Source organism: Candoia aspera, chromosome 11 (genome assembly GCF_035149785.1).
Source record: "Candoia aspera isolate rCanAsp1 chromosome 11, rCanAsp1.hap2, whole genome shotgun sequence".
Lineage (NCBI taxonomy): Eukaryota > Metazoa > Chordata > Lepidosauria > Squamata > Boidae > Candoia > Candoia aspera.
In genome coordinates this window covers 13550867-13567397 of record NC_086163.1, presented here as the reverse complement: position 1 = coordinate 13567397, position 16531 = coordinate 13550867, and the positions used below count along the sequence as shown (strand labels likewise).

The 16531-nt window shown below is 45.0% G+C and overlaps 1 protein-coding gene across 1 annotated transcript; it reads right to left on the bottom strand.

The window, feature by feature from the left end:
- Positions 1-501: 501 nt before the first annotated feature.
- Positions 502-14897, bottom strand: LOC134504084 (uncharacterized). The gene is made up of 5 exons (XM_063313100.1): positions 14742-14897; positions 13997-14047; positions 12532-12720; positions 1817-1975; positions 502-690 (listed from the first exon to the last, which is right to left on the bottom strand). The coding sequence occupies exons 1-5, from the start codon at positions 14895-14897 to the stop codon at positions 502-504; spliced, it is 744 nt and encodes a 247-aa protein (XP_063169170.1).
- Between the last annotated feature and the right edge of the window lie 1634 nt (positions 14898-16531).

Here is a 16531-nt window from a genome sequence, read left to right as displayed (position 1 = left end):
TTATCTGACTATTGTCCAGTCTGCACCTCTTCCTCCTGTCTCCCAAGTTCTTTCCCACCTACCATTACACTTCCTTACCTAAGGAGATCAGCTATATACATTTACTGAATGAATGAATGAAATCAAATCTGAAGTCTTGACTCTAAGATTTCCAAATCCATATTAGAGATGACACCGAAACTCATTGTAAATGGGAAAACCACACTGTAGGGTACCCTGTTAGGTGAATCCAGCCCTTATGATCAGATTGGGCAAGATGTACTGCAGAAATAAAAAAATGTTGGTGAGTACATAAAGGTAACCATGAGTTTACCTTTATGAAGGTTTGTTTAGGACCTGTTCAGCTTGCATTGTTAAGGCTGCCATTCCTCCATCATCTTTACATGTGACATGAATTGCTGTCTGCCTAACAGTCAAGGAACATTTATGTGTTTGCTTTAGTATTTTGTCCTAATTATTAAGAAAGTAAACCAAATGCTAAAAATACAAATAATCCGAACATCAGGGACTCATCATTAGGTCATTCATCTGCATGTGTGTGCATGTCTGAATGGGTTTTTCCTTTTCCCAGGTTAAAGCACTTACATCTTTGTAATTCATCCTCACCCAGCCTGGATGGATGCAGATGCACAGAATCCCATAGGTTGGATACTCAAGTGACTGGCATTTGGTGAGCATGTTTAACGCAGCCTGTTGGGGACAAACAAAAATGATGAGCAGGGGATGCACTGAAGAGACAATAGAAGGAAAAAAATATGATAAACTGATACAAGATACTTGGTGTAACAGCCTGGGCATGAGAGAGGGAGGAAGCACATCAGAATTTCCCTAAGCAGTATCCCATGACTCGAGAGGTAATAGGAACTGCAAAGAGGCAGAAATGAAATATCAGAGTTCAAATAGCTTTGAAATAGCTTTATCAAAATCCACTTTGGTTACTTCTAAAAAAATGGGTAAGATGCCCAGCAATCTACAAAGATAGATAAGAAAGAGGATCTCATTTATTAAGTTTCCCGGACCCCATCTGAAATCATCTTGGGCACCTCCACAGCTCAGATGCAGAAGACTAGAATTCAAGCACCCCCAATCTCTGCTAAAGTCTTCAACCTGCCCAAATATAGCTGGGCTCTCCATGTTTGGGATCATGGTGGTTTGACCATATGCCTCACCCGCTCGGATGGGAGCTTCTTCCGAGGAGAAAATGCCTCCCAGACTCTCTTAAGAATCCTGCCCAGACTGCCCAAAGAAACTCGATTCAATGTTTTGCTTTTCCAGATATGAAGCATTTTGGCAATGATTCTCACCGAAAACGTTTTGCTAACTTTTATAATTATTTGTTGAGTTAAACACGTGAATGGAAACAGTAATCAGTTATGTATGCAAATAAATAAATACAGTAGCTACCAGTTCAACAGTTTCTTCTTTTCTTAATTCAGTCTTTACATTGGAGCTGGATCTGTGTAGTTGCAAATGAAATCTTTTCAAAAGGAAGGATTGGGTCTTAATGGGCAGAGCTGTTGTGAAGCGGTGCATACTCGAAGACTGCAAGAGAGCCACGGAAAAACGCTGCACTGGTTAAGACCTGCCCAACGCTGTTTGCACAGGAGCAAGAATGAGCAGGTGGAGAACACCCTCCTTCTGCTCTGCCTTGTGTTCTACCCTCTGCTCTATCTCACTGGTGGATACTAAATGCAGGCTAATTCCCCGGGTAGATTAGGACAGGTACAGCCATCTCTGGAAAGACACTTCCTCTCAGTCATCAGGTTTTGTCTTTGTGCAGGAAGTTCCATAAATACACCACATTACTGCCCATTACCTTACTGCAACGGTAGCCAATTACTTTCCACCTATCCCAAAGAAGCATAACTTCAAAAGAGCCTGCACTGCTGGAGGTGTTGATAATGGCGGCCTTGCTGCAGCTCAGCCCTTGCTGTGGAGTTCTCTGGGCTGCCTTCTTCAGCAGGGGCAGAAACGCCTTTGAGAGGGGAAGGAAAGAGAGAATGGGCTGCAGTTAGGCCTATGAGAAAGAGCTCTGGGATGACAGCAATCAAAAGCCAGCATTATTTACCAGAAGGTCTTGATTAGCTCCAGGTGACCTTTATGGTGGCCCTGACCACATCCCAGCTAGACTGTTGTAATGCTCTTTTGTGGGCTGTCCTTAAAGATGATACAAAACTCCAGTTAATCAAGAGCCTGGATCAGGGCTGCAACTAGTGGGGGGCAAGTGGGGCATGTGCCCCGGGCGCTGTGCTGGGGGAGGCACCAAAATGGGTGTGGAATCCATGTTTGCTCCAGGTGACACAGATCCTAGTTGCGGCCCTGGCCTGGATATCCAGAAGCCTAAGGGAGAGGCTATGAAGGGTGGGCAACATTGATCTGCCAAAGAGTCCCCAATCCATTCTTTGTAGCTATTAGAGACTCCAGATCCATACTGCTGAAATTGGATTCTGAAGCTTAAAATTTGAACACAGAGTTATACATGTATTTGTTTGTGGCCATGGGTGCACATGTGCACACTTGTCAGAAATATAGAGAAAAGCCACACAAAAATCAGCACTGCTGTGTTCAAACTCTTGTTAGGTTGAAGGTAAACAAAGCTGGCACATTTAGCTTCAGCCTTCTGTCAGAAACGAAAGAGAAGGCCTTTAACATGGTCACCCATTCTGGTGGAATGCCCTATTTAGAAAAGTGTAACATGTTCATTTGTTTAGTGTAACATGTTCATTTGTTTATTTGCCCATTAGTTTAATTTTACCATTTATGACTCCAATTGACTTACATACAATCAGAGGACAACCTCACCAGCAATTCCAGGATGGGGGGCTACAACCAAGACAGATGGCCACCAGATCCCCATCCCTTCAATAGCTGATGTGGGAGGAATCTGCTGCATCTCTTATCAGCTTCCACATATTGGGGAGAGAGATTCTCAGACATCAAAAACCTGAGTCCCAAAAGCCTTGACAGGGGATGACCTGCACCTTGAATTGGGGTCAGCCTTGCATTGCATCTCCTGTTCAGTTCCAGGACAGAGATGTAGCTGGGTGTCATCAGCACTCTGATGATGCTCACCTCAAACCAATGGACAACCTCCATCAACAGTTTCATGTACATATAGAACAAAATGGTGGGAAAGACTAAGCCAAGAGGCCCCTCATTCTAGAATGGCCAAACACTTGATCTCTTCTCACTCTCTAACTACAATTGAAACCACCTACAGGTAGTCCTTGCTTAACAGCCACATAACTGGGGTCATTCAACATACTAGCCAAACCCCCAAAAACCATAGTGAACCCAACCAGAGATTCTGCAGGTCATATTAGTTCCAAAAATGGCTTGTAGCTGGACGCCCTGAGCATTTGTGTAGTACAAAACCTGTCCTGTTTGCACAGGGCCCTTGAAATTTATCTAATTGCAGCACCACTAGATTGGGATGTTTGCAAGCCAACTCTTTTACCTCCTGGGGAAAAAGAAGATCAGAGTTTCTCTGTGAGTTAAAACTCACAATTACTATAGGGAGCAGATTATTATTTGAGCTGGATGCCAAAGAGGACAATATCAAAAGGAGGAGCAAGCAGCAAAGGCATGCAGTTTCTTCTTCATTAGATGCAGCTGTGCAATATTCCTGACTGAACAAAACAAACCTTAACAAACCACATTAAGGCTGAACGCAACCTGGGAACCTTGTCCATTCAACCTAACCCAACCAGATATGGCTCCCCAGGAAATTCTCCACACCCTACTGCTGATTCAAAACTTTTTAACTGGAGAGATCACTGACCAGGCCCTCACTATAGAGGACAATCTGCCCAGCAACTACCATTGCTGAAGGCTAAGAGAGTGAATTAATGTAGGAAGCCATTTTGTTAAGTTTTTGGTTTTGGCACAGGTGTAAACTAAAGTGAATAAAATTTAAGGAAAAGGAAAAAAAGAAAAGGGGAACTACAGTATATACTATTTAAATAGAACGAGTTCATTCTGTGCTTTGCTAAGCGTTGGTTGCTGCAAAAGGGAAGAGTAAAATTCAGCCTTAGTTCAGCCTCAGGTCAACATCTTGTTTTTTTAAATAAGAATTATTAACAGAACAAAGATAAAAACTACAAAAAAGCAAAAAACTACAAAGAAAAAGAAAAAAACTTAAAAAGTGAGAAAACACAAGATGAAAAAAGATTTTTTAAAGATTACATAAGAAGTGACTTCCGACTTTTAACAGCAAGAATAATCAACACTTTCCCATAGTCAATCTCTTACTCTATATTAAACCAAAATCACATTATTTCTATAAATCATACCATTAGCATATTATAAAGATCACTAAATACAATTGCTCCCTCCCCTTATATTAAAAGAAAAAATATATATAAACCACCTGAACAACCTCCCCCTCCCCACCAAACAACCCTTATTTAATTCCTTCCTTCCTACCACCATTCGATACATTTCTGTCTACTATAAACAGAGCCCTCCTGGTGGGAAGAGATGGGTGGTGACAAATTTGATAAATAAATAAATATCAGACTAAAAAAACACATAAATGTTCTACTCTTATAATTAATAATACTACAGTTATTACAATCTTAATCATATTAAACCCCAAAGCAAACATTTATTATTTACCTTGTTAATCTCAATCCAAATCATTAAAGAAAAGTAACATCAAACAAGCCTTAAAAACAATCCAAATACACATTCTCAAACCTTCCCCCACTTCTGGAAAGGTGTCTGAGGCACACCAGCATTGGGCCAAACAATTCCTTCAGGACACAGTGAGCAAGGAAGCCAACCACAGGCATTGCTCCGGCTAGCGAAGAAAGGGGTATCTCAATTATTCTGCAATCTCCTACAAGTGAGAATGTGTGTCAGGGTCTGTTTAACAACTTGCCTGGGCTGCCAAAACCATTTCCCATCAAATAGTTGGTTTTTCCAAATAAGGAGTATTTTCTCAGCTTAGCATGTATTTCCCCAAGTGCAGCTATTTGTATTTCCCCAAGTGCAGCTATTTCCCCAAATGCAGACACGACAGCAGTAAAGCATCATTGCTGGCACAGAGCTGTGACAGCACATAGTTTCCAAACAGTGCTGCATCTCAGCAATTGGTAAGAAATGCATGTTTAGGGACGTGCAGACATGGACAGATACACTCACGAATGGAAAAGGAGGTTCCACTATGTGCAGGCAGTTCCACATAGGAAACACATTAAGTACCTTACTGCAGCAGTATCCAACTGACGGCAATTTGTCCCAAAAAGCTATAAGTTCAATTGAGCCTCCGATATTGGATATATTGATAATGGCGGCCTTGCTGCAGCTCAGCCCTTGCCTTGGACTTCTCTGTGTAATGATTGCCTGTTCTAGAACACCATCAGACTCATAAGCAGGATCACAAAGATATCTGATTTATTAAAGAATAGTATGCAGGATCACAAAGAAAGCTGAGAATGGAAAAAGCGCGCCAAATGCAAACTAAAAACCCTCAGTGCAAATGAGATCCCTCCCCCCGTAGAATCTTCCCAAGCTCACAATCCCAGGTGCTCCTAACAGCTTCTGATGGTCTGCGGGAAAAGGCCTTGAGCAGAGCACATAACCCAAACACATTCCATTGAAATGAACAGAGATACAGAGCTTGGCACAAGGTTTCCCAGCAGCTCCCTCCCAAACAGAAACGCGCATCAGCGCCATGGCATGTGAAACTTTACAATGTACAGTGCACATTGAAATAGTGAACATGACATACTGCCCCCCCAAAAGAAAGAAAACACTAAGCGGCAGGCTTCAAAGGGTAAGCCAAGTGGAAACGGTTAACTAAATCAGGAGCATTAATGTGGCGAGCAGGCACCCATTCAGGATGAGGAAAGTGTTTCCAGTGGATCAGGTACTGGAGGGTGCCTCGAAGCTTGCGAGAATCAACGACCTCATTGACTTCAAAGTGCTGTTGGCCGTCAATCATGATTGGAGCAGGAGGAGGAGATTGGGGATGCCAGTGGGAAGAGGGGTGGACAGGCTTGAGCAGGCTGCAATGGAAAACAGGGTGCAAGCCTTTCAAATTGTGAGGCAGGTCCAACTGAACAGTAACTGGATTGATAAGACCAACAATAGGGAAAGGACCAATGAACTTGGGAGCAAGTTTTTTAGAGGGCTGTGGGGACTTGATGAATTTGGTAGAGAGATATACTTGATCCCCAATTTTGAAATCGTGTTGCAAAGAACGACGTTTATCAGCTTGAAACTTGTAAGCAGCCTGGGCATCAGCCAAAGCCTGTTGAATCACCGGTCAGGAATCACCCAGCTTAACAGCCCAGTCAGAGGCAGAACAGGATTGGGGAGGGGTTTGTGGCAGCTCAGGGATGGGAACAAAGTCGTGACCAGAAACCACATGAAAAGGGGTTTGCCTGGTGCTTTGATGGACAGCATTGTTGTAAGCCACTTCAGCAAAAGGCAGCAAGTCCACCCAATTGTCCTGATGGTAGTTTATGTATACTCTAAGGAATTCTTCAAGGGCAAAGTTCAAAACCTCAGTAGATCCGTCAGTCTCAGGATGCGACGATGTGGACAGCGCCTGTTTGGTGCCAATCAATTTTAAAAATGATTTCCAAAACTGGGAAGTGGACTGTGTCCTGCGGTCGCTGACCAAACAGGAGGGGCTACCGTGGAGAAGGTAGATGTGGATGAGAAATAGGTGGGGCAATTGCGGGGCCGACGGGATGGACGCACATGGAATGAAATGGGCTTGTTTGGAAAAAAAATCTTTTACAACCCAAATGACAGTTTTCTTCTGACTGGGAGGTAGGTCCACAATAAAATCCATAGAAATCTCATCCCAGGGACGGGATGGGCTGGCCACTGGCTGTAGAAGCCCCTGTGGTTTACCTCCTTTATGCTTTGACATGGCACAAACAGGACAGGAAGCAACATAGTCTTTTACATCACGCCTTAAGGTTGGCCACCAAAATTGACAGTGAACCAAATGCAAGGTTTTGACAAAACCAAAGTGTCCAGCAAGTTTATCATCATGGGAACGCTGCAAAACATCAGCTCTTAAAGTTTCAGGTACATAGAGGCGGTGTTTCACCCATGCCAGACTGTTTTCAAAAGAAACATTGTCTCTATTAGCTAGCAACCAAATGTCAGATTTCAGTGCCTGGAGAAAGTCCTTCTGTAACTGACAAGGAACTAGCATTTTCCGCTTCCCAGACGGGGCTGTGGGCAGGTTGCCTGCACACGAGTCTGGCTCTGAGTGACGGCAACCAAGCCCAGTTGTGGTTCGGTGAGAACAGTTCCAACTATATCTGCCATGTGGTCAAGGTCCTGAGGTAAACGTGACAAAGCATCGACCAGAAAGTTTTTCTTTCCTGGAATAAATTTTAACTGGAAGTTAAAGCAACTGAAAAATTGAGCCCAGCGAATTTGTTTAGGACTGAGATGCCGAGGGGTGCGGAGAGCTTCCAAATTCCTGTGATCAGTCCAAACCTTGAAAGGGCATTTAGCACCTTCTAGGAGGTGACGCCAAGCCTCCAAAGTGGCTTTTACAGCAAAAGCCTCTTTTTCCCAAACATGCCACCAACGTTCAGTTTCAGAAAATTTTCTGGACGAATAAGCGCAGGGTTTCAAGTGATTTTCAGAATCTCTCTGTAACAATAGAGCCCCAACTGAGGAGTCATAAGCATCAACTTGGACCACAAAGGGGCATTCAGGATTGGGGTGCTGTAAAATAGGCTCAGCAGTGAAGAGGGTTTTTAACTTCTCAAATGCTGCCTGGCATTCAGGTGTCAATTCAGCACTGCCCCAGGGTTTTTTATCTTGTGTGTCTCCCCCAAACCCTTGGTACGGAGCAAATCAGTAAGGGGCAAAGCAATCTCAGCAAACCCCTGGATAAATTGCCGATAGTAATTACTGAACCCTAGGAAACTTTGCAATTGCCTCTGGGTGCAGGGATGTTCCCAACTTAAAATCGCCTGAATTTTTTCAGGGTCCATTTCAGTGCCCTTGTCAGATACCCTATAGCCTAGATAGTCAAGTTGGGTTTTGTGAAACTCACATTTGGAAAGCTTGGCATAAAGCTTGGCATCTCTAAGCTTACTTAACACCTGTTTGAGAAGGCGTTCGTGTTCCTCCTCGGTAGAGGAGCACATCGTCCAAATAAACCAGGACCCCTTTAAACAAATGATCATGTAATACTTCATTAATCAATTGCATGAAGACTCCAGGCACCCCTGCCAACCCAAAAGGGAGGACTTTGTACTGAAATGAACCCAGTGGGCAATTAAAAGCAGTTTTCCACTCCTCCCCAGCTCGTATGCGGATGCAGAAATAGGCTTCGCGAAGATCGAGCTTGGAGAAAATCTTGCTCTTAGACAAATGAGCTAACATGTCCTTCATGAGCGGAAGAGGGTACTTGTTGAGAATTGAGATGGAATTTAACCCTCGATAGTCCATACAGAGTCAAAGCGTGCCATCTTTCTTTTCCCGGAATAGCACAGGGGCCCCAACTGAGGAATTTGCAGGTTCAACAAACCCCCTTGACAGATTTTTGTTGATAAAGTCCCGTAATGCCCCAAGCTCCTTCTGAGTCATTGGATAAATTTTTGGCTTGGGCAATTGAGCGTTAGGAACCAACTCTATTACACAATCAGTTTTCCGATGGTGGGGTAGCTGATCTGCTTCCATTTCTCCAAAGATGTCTGCAAAATCTTGGTATCGATCGGGCAAGCCTTCTAAATGTGCCAAACTAGGGTGTGGCGTGGCAATTGCAGCCCTTCCAACCCCCACACTTGAAGTCCTCTCCGTGGTAGGGGCTTGGTAAAACCCATCCTTAAAAGTCAGAGTTCTGTGTTCCCAATTTATATGTGGGCTTCGATAGGTCAACCAGGGAATCCCCATAATTACCAAGGGGTTGCCAACAGGTGCCACTATAAATTTTAAAGTCTCATGGTGGCTGCCCATTTGCAATGCGACAGTTCCAGTGAAATGGGTTGCCGCCCCCCCCCCCCTCGCCGTTGAGCCATCCAACTGTGTGAAGATCAAAGGCTGCTGGAGGGGAAAGCTAGGCAGGTCCAAAGTAGCAACCAGATCAGGGTGAATCAGACACCTGGAACACCCAGAGTCAACTAAAGCCCAGACCTCTGTAGTCTTTGTGTGGGAGCCCAATTTCACTTTTACTGCTAGAGTGGGACAGTCAGCACTCACCATAGCATCCTCGCACCCATCCTCCTCCACCTGCCCGCAGGCACTCTTCATGGCAGGTGGCTGGCATTTCCCGCCGGCTCCTTAGAGTTGTCTTCAGCCTCTCCCGAGAAGTAGAGTACTTCTTCAGCGTCAGCTGCCCCCTTGGCTGCTGTCATCCTCCACGAAGGGGGTGGCGATTTGGCTGGCAGCTTACCCGCTTGATCTCCAGCCTTAGCTTTTGGGCAATCAACTGCTCGATGCCCTTCCTTTCCGCATCGGAGACACTGACCCCTCGCATAGCGCCGATCTCTCTCCTCTTCCCAGGCTCTATAGCCTGGCCGGGTAGCAGTTGCAACACTTCGGGGTCCCCTCATGGTGGCTGGTTGTTTTTCAGGTCGTTTGGTTTGTATGTAGGTATGCTGGGCGTGCTCAGCTTTGCCGGCCAGACAGATCCATTCGTACAATGTCTCTGGGTCATCTCTACACAATGCCCGCCGCAGGATGTCCCTGTTGAGTCCCTCTTTAAACCATTCTATTAAGGTTGACTGAGACCAGTCGGGGATTTTCCCAGCTAAAGCCTTAAATTCCAGGGCATAATCAGCTACAGATAGTTGGCCCTGGGTAAGATCCTTCAGTGCCTTTTTAGCCCTTGCCTTGGCTAGAGGATCCTCAAAATGCAGCTTTAATGCCCACATGAATTCCTCAAAATCCTCAAGCTCAGGGGAGTCAGCCTCACTTAACTGAACATACCAGTCAGCCGCTCGTCCCTTCAGCTTGGTGGCAATGGCAGTTATTTTAGCCCCTTCAGAAGGGAAGTATGGTCCAAACTGCCTCATGTAACTTTTAGCATTGGTGAGAAAGAAAGACAACTTAGTTGGATCCCCATCAAACTTGATAGAAAAGTCCTTCACCCCCACTCCTGTTGGAGCTGAATCAGTGGCTGCTTGAGTGGTTGGGCCCCAGGTTACAGTAGTTCTCCCTCCTCGGGGTGGGGACACTGATGGTCGAACTCTGCAGGGTGGAGATTCATCCCGGCACTGTCTCCAGCCCCACTCCGCCGGCGGTCTGGGTGAGGGGATGGAGGATGATTGTGTGGAGCTGGAATCTCCTTCGTGCCTCGGCTGCCCCCCCCCCCATGACAGAGACAGGTTTTTTAGCATGTACTCCATCGATTCTATTTTGGCCTCTACCACTCTTAGCCTTTCAGGGGTTTGAGATTCCTCCCTCCCTCGAGTGTTAGGCTGTCTCCCTGTTGATACCATGGTAGATTCTACATTTGGGGTCAGCGGGAACCGATACTTCCAGGACGCCTGGGACGTCCCTGGCTGGGGTTCTCCCATTTCATCCGAGGTGATCAACTCTGCAGGCGATTCGCTGGGTGCCAGTTGCTCTGGTGCTCTCCCATCATCAGATTCCTCTACCTCAGGGCTGGAACCTGAATCCTGCCAGAAACCTGAAGGTTCTGGGGTGAGGTTCAGTTCTCTGCTCCTGATCGTTGACTTGGGCATCAAGCTAGTCGGCTCCTCAAGTCTCCTGGTCATGAGCTTGGATTCGGCCATCGTTAACTTCCCTCACAAGAAACTAATCTTGGTAGGAGCTAAAGGTACAACTTTGGTGATTCTCAGCTTTATGTAAGGATTGCCTGTTCTAAAACACCATCAGACTCATAAGCAGGATCACAAAGATATCTGATTTATTAAAGAATAGTATGCAGGATCACAAAGAAAGCTGAGAATGGAAAAAATGTGCCAAATGCAAACTAAAAACCCTCGGTACAAATGAGATCCCCCCCCCCAAATCTTCCCAGGCTCACAATCCCAGGTGCTCCTAATGGCTTCTGATGGTCCGCGGGAAAAGTCCTTGAACAGAGCACATAACCCAAACACATTCCATTGAAATGAACAGAGATACAGAGCTTGGCACAAGGTTTCCCAGCAGCTCCCTCCCAAACAGAAACGCGCGTCAGCACCATGGCATGTGAAACGTTACGATGTACATTGCACATTGAAACAGTGAACATGACACTCTGGGCTGCCTTCTTCAAAAGGGGCAGAAATGCCTTGTAGAGAGAAGAAAAGAGAGAATGAGCTGCATCTAGGGCTACAAAATGCAAGTGATCAAAAGCCAGCATAAGTGAACAGAAAGTTTGATTTTTTTTTATTTATTTATCATATTTTTATCACCACCCATCTCCCCCACATGGGGGACCCTGTATGTTTCACAATAAAACAATTTAAAATTCAATAAAAGCATAAATAATACCAATAGTCAATAAATTTGTAAAATACAGTCAAATCCAAGTACTGTCAGATCTAATTCAGCTGATAAAGCGATAAGGCCGGTCCCAGGCAGGACTAGGGAACCAACCAACCCCAAGAATGGCTCTTCCTCTCCCCACTCCAGGCATGGTGGCAAAACCAGGTCTTCAATTGTTTTCTGAGGACCAGGGGGGAGGGGGCTAACCTCACTTCCCGGGGAAGGATGTTCCAAAGGGTGGGAGCTACTGCAGAGAAGGCCCACCTCCTGGACCCCGCCAGATTGAAGATAGTTCTTCTATCACCCTCTGCAAGGGGGCCTTCATAGCGTCATCCAGGCCTGACCACACACAGGAAAACTGCTCTAATGCTCTTTTGTGGGCTGCCCTTGTAGATGGCTCCAAAGCTTCAGTCGATGCAGAGTCTGGATACCTGGAAGACCTACAGGGGGGTCTATGAGAGATGGGCAACATACATCCCAGAGCGAGGGTATACAATCCAAAGTTTGGCCCAAATCCAGATCATCCATGTGTTCTGCAGTTCTCTGTAATTGCCTTCCTCCCATGTTCTCCTCAACCTTCTCAAAAAAGGAGAGATGGAAGGTGAGGGGATAATTCTCAAAGGTCTTCGGTCAAGGGATGGCCTCTTAATGAGGGGGCACCTTACAGCCTTCTTCAAGGAATCAGCTCCTGTAAACATGGCTCACCCAAAGCCTGGAGCCCTCTCTGATATCATGAATTAGCCATTGTCCATTTTGCAGGTCTGGTGCACCTCAGGTGACCTTCCAAGGTATCACTGCCACCCCCTGTACAGATTCTGTCCAGCCAGTATCAAACTGAGGAAATGTGTGTGATTTTCACCACAAAGTGCCTCACAAAAGGGTCACAGCACTCTGGGAAGTTTTCTTCTGTCCCAACACTCCCCAAAAGGGAACGGCTACCCCCAATGTTCCAACCTGCTCCCAAATCAGTCTACAATTTCTACTTCTTTATTTTCTGCATTACAATATTACTTTGCTCTCTAATTATTCTGACTTCAACTGTGCAATCTTTTTCCTTTAATAAAGAATCTTCCTTGCTTTGAAGGCTGTTTTGTTCCTAAAAAACAAACGAACCTGACTTATTTGCAGTGGGCCTATGGTATGGACGGAATAAACTCTCATCACATCGTTGGCATTTTCTATTTCCGGATTGTTGAATGTCCAAACGCCAGCATTGTTCATTAGGATGGTCAGCCCACCTTCTCCAACAGACCTTTCCACTTCTTTAAGAGCCGCCTGGATGCTTTCGAGTTTAGTGACATCGGAGGAAAAGCAACGTTATTTAAACGTGAGCAAAAAGGTGTTTTGGAATTGCAAGGGAGGAGTTTCCTGAAACTGCAGATCTGTGTCTATTCATGCAACTCACCACCTTCTGGAATAGCAGCCTGACAACTACCTGCACCAGCAGTTGAGGGCCTGGACTCCACTAAGAGTATCAGCAGTACAAGAAGGCACTGCCTAAAAACAAGATCTTTAAGATCACAGCAAAATGACCTGGTCACTCTGCTATGAACTGAGCCCCAAACAGGGCTAAACTCAGCTTTGACTCAGAGGGTCTTTTCACATTATAGCCAAGTCATGGCTTTATAACCAAAACCTTTTGATTAAACTCAGAACTGATTGTATTCCTGCAACACCCAGACCCAAAACCAACATATAAAGATACGCACAATGTCTTCCTGAGGTCTGTGAACTAATAGCAAGTTGGCCTGCCCAAATAACCTAGAGCTACTTATCAGGGCTGCAAGGAGATTCCACCAGTTCTTTGGGTCTCAGAATGGTATGGAGTTGAAGTCCACACATCCCAAAGTTGCTATGTTTGAAAAACATTGGGCTATACAGTCCACCTTCCCTTCTCAACGCAGATCGATGCAGATGTTACATTTTGTCCAACACCCATGCGGGGAGATTGACTTGACCTCCTCCACTCTTGATGGAGGAATTGATCAATCATATGTCCATATTAAAAAATGATAAAACCAATAAAGAGAAAACAGGAGAATATATGCATCCACAAATTGTCAGCCCTGCAGTCAACCCCAATCTCAACCCCAAGAGTCTATCCTGTTCAAAATGGGCTTTGATATAAACATTGCAGTCTTGCTAGTCATATGCAGATTCATTCCCAGCAGGAAGTAAGAAGTAAGGGTGTCCCAATATTCTTTAGTTTCTAAATAAAGATCTAACAGCCGTTTGTGCAGAATAGACTTTGCTATCAAACAGTATATGTGTGATGCCTCCAGACAGCAGGTGCACCACAAGTATGTGGTCTTTCTTCAAATGGAGCTCCCTGGAACCTCCCATATCTTACCATAGAATCTAGTTGGTCAAAATGTGCTCTAGAGAAAGCCCTTCTAACATGTGGAGCCATCTAAATTAAATACTTTTCTGTCCTGGAAGCTGATTTCTGTTGAGCCAGCCACTTCAAGTGAACCCAACCAGTGATGTTACAGGTTCTGTTAGTTGCAAGAACTGGATGCTCTGGGCATTCCTGGAGTACAAAATTTGCCCCATTTTCACATGGCTCTGGAAACGTACCTAACTGCAACAGCACCAGATCGGGATGTCTGCAAGCCAACTCTTTTACCTCCTGGGGAAAAATAAGATTATAGTTTCTCTGTGAGTTAAAACTTGCAATTACGTACAGGAAGCAGATCATGATTTGAGCTGGATGCCAAAGAGGACAATATCAAAAGGAGGAGCAAGCAGCAAAGGCATGCAGTTTCTTCTTCATTAGCTGGCAGCTGTGCAATATTCCTGACTGAACAAAACAAGCCTTAACAAACCACATTAAGGCTGAACGCAACCTGGGAACCTTGTCCATTCAACCTAACCCAACCAGATATGGCTCCCCAAGAAACTCTCCACACCCTACTGCTGATTCAAGGATTTTTAGCTGGAGAGACCACTGACCAGACCCTCACTATAGAGGACAATCTGCCCAGCACTATCATTGCTGAAGGCTAAGAGCAAATTAATGTAGGAAGCTGTTTTGTTAATTGTTTTTGGTTTCAACACAGGTGTAACCTAAAGTGAATAAATTTAAGGAACAAGACAAAAAGAAAAGGGAAACTGTATAATATTTAAATAGAACGAGCTCAATCTGTGCTTTGCTTACCATTAGTTGCTGCAAAAGGGAAGAGTATAATTGGTGTATACGTGTTTGTGGGTCACAATATTCCTGGGGGGTTCAAAATGCAAGCTGGATATTCAGCCTTAGTTCAGCCTCAGTTCAACATCTTGACCACTATTCCCTACCTCATCCAGTGTTCACTGATTCTTGCCTGGCTTTTCTCTGCATTCAGATCACGGGTGGTAGCAAAGACCCATTTTGGTGGACAGGGCAGGACCAGAAACCTCTTTACCAGAGAGAGGCCAATCCCCCGATTGGATCCCATCACCAGAACGCTGAAAATGGAGAAGTCGGCTGTTTTTGTCATCTCTCTGGGACCTGCAGCTTCTGCTCCCAACCTGCTCAATTGTTTGTTTCAAATGCCTCTTCTCATAATGGGAAGTAACATTATAAAGGAACACACCCCACCTACATTTAAATCTTCTGAGAAAATCTATTTCTTTATTATTAAATTTGTTTGCTGCCAGACTCCAACAAGTCTGGCTGGGTCACAACAGTCAACTTAATTAATTATTGCAGAAGGCAACATTGCTTGCTTTAATCAAAGGAACATTCAGGCCTGTAAGGAAGAAAAGATATTGCCCTACAAAATATTTGCATGATTTACTTGCATCCGCAGCTGCAGTATACTTTATAGGACTCTCCTATTCCTGAATTCAGCACTGGAAAAAGGGTGGATAAGCATGCATTGCATTCAATGTCATGCTCCATCTCACAGCCACTTTGTAGCCAAGAAGGTGTGCCAGATCCCCTCTTTCCATGGCCTTCCCCTCTTCCACTGGAAATGCCACCAAGGAGTTGGATTCCCTTGAACCTGTCAGCCTTTTGAGGTGGTCCAGACAAGAAGCACAAACTATGAGTACTAACACTACCTTTATTATAAAGTTACAGTAACAGAATCTTGCATGTCTGAAAGCATTTCTCCCCACCTTTCCTTTTACTTTCCAGAAAACTAGGGAGGGTCCCTGCTGAAACGTTTCCCACACCCCTTTTCCTTCTGTGGGCTGAGATACCCTTTGCTTGATGGTTGTCCAGTCTGGGGCTCTTCCTCCTGTCTCCCAAGGTCATTCCCACATACCATTGCAGAACCTCTCCTTGCTGGAAGCCTTGAGAGGGGAAGAGAAAAGCCGCAGAGGCTGACGCTAGCACCCCTTGGAACGTGCCTCTGATCCCCCTTCCAAGGCTCGGTCCTGAGTAAACAGGGGGAAGCTCATCCCCCGGTGATCATTCTGATTCATCCAGTCCTCATTGATACCAGTTTCGTAGGAACATGAAAGTGGAGCAGGGAAAGGAAAGGGTCTCATCCTCAGAAGCTGAGTAGAAGTCCCGCTACAGAGCCCTTTGGGATTTTCTGAACCAGCAGAAGAAGGAAGGGAGGTCTTGAAAGTTCTTGCTCCTACACCTACTCGCCCCCTAAGTAATGGGCAGAAGACCACCTAGAAACGGATTTGAGCTGCACCCAGGGGAAAAGAATATTAGAGGAAATGGTCCCATTAGCCCCAATGCCATAAACTAGCATTTATTTTAATACACTAGAGTACTGTATTTACAGATATACTAACCTTTATGCTCCCCCACACCCATCTAATGTTCCTACCCCTCCCTCTAGGTTTTTTTTTCCTTTTTCCTTTTCACCTAGATTTCTGTGTTTTAGCTTTATATATCAGCTTTTAATGTACTTTTGTGTTCTAGCTTCTTATATTAGATTTTAATGTACCTTCTATGCTTTTAACTGACTACCCCACTCTCCTTCAGCAAAGGATCGTTACCTTGTCGTGGTGCTGGAGTTTGAGCACCTCAATGATGCCATGAGCTAAACCGTGAAGGGCCACCCAAGACGGGAAGGTCATGACAGAGAGGTCAGACTAAATGCGATCCCTGGGGAAGGTAATGGCAACCCACCTCAGTATTCTTGCCGTGAAAACTAAATGGATCAGTACA

Bases quoted from the DNA above. Each gene is read 5' to 3' on its own strand.
- LOC134504084 (XM_063313100.1), bottom strand. From the start codon at position 14,897: ATGACAAAAACAGCCGACTTCTCCATTTTCAGCGTTCTGGTGATGGGA. The intron at 14,048-14,741 runs GCAAGAATCAGT...ATTTTTCCCCAG, and splicing joins TGAATGCAGAGAAAAGCCAG to GAGGTAAAAGAGTTGGCTTG. The intron at 691-1,816 runs GTAATGGGCAGT...TGTCCCCAACAG, and splicing joins TTGGCTACCGTTGCAGTAAG to GCTGCGTTAAACATGCTCAC.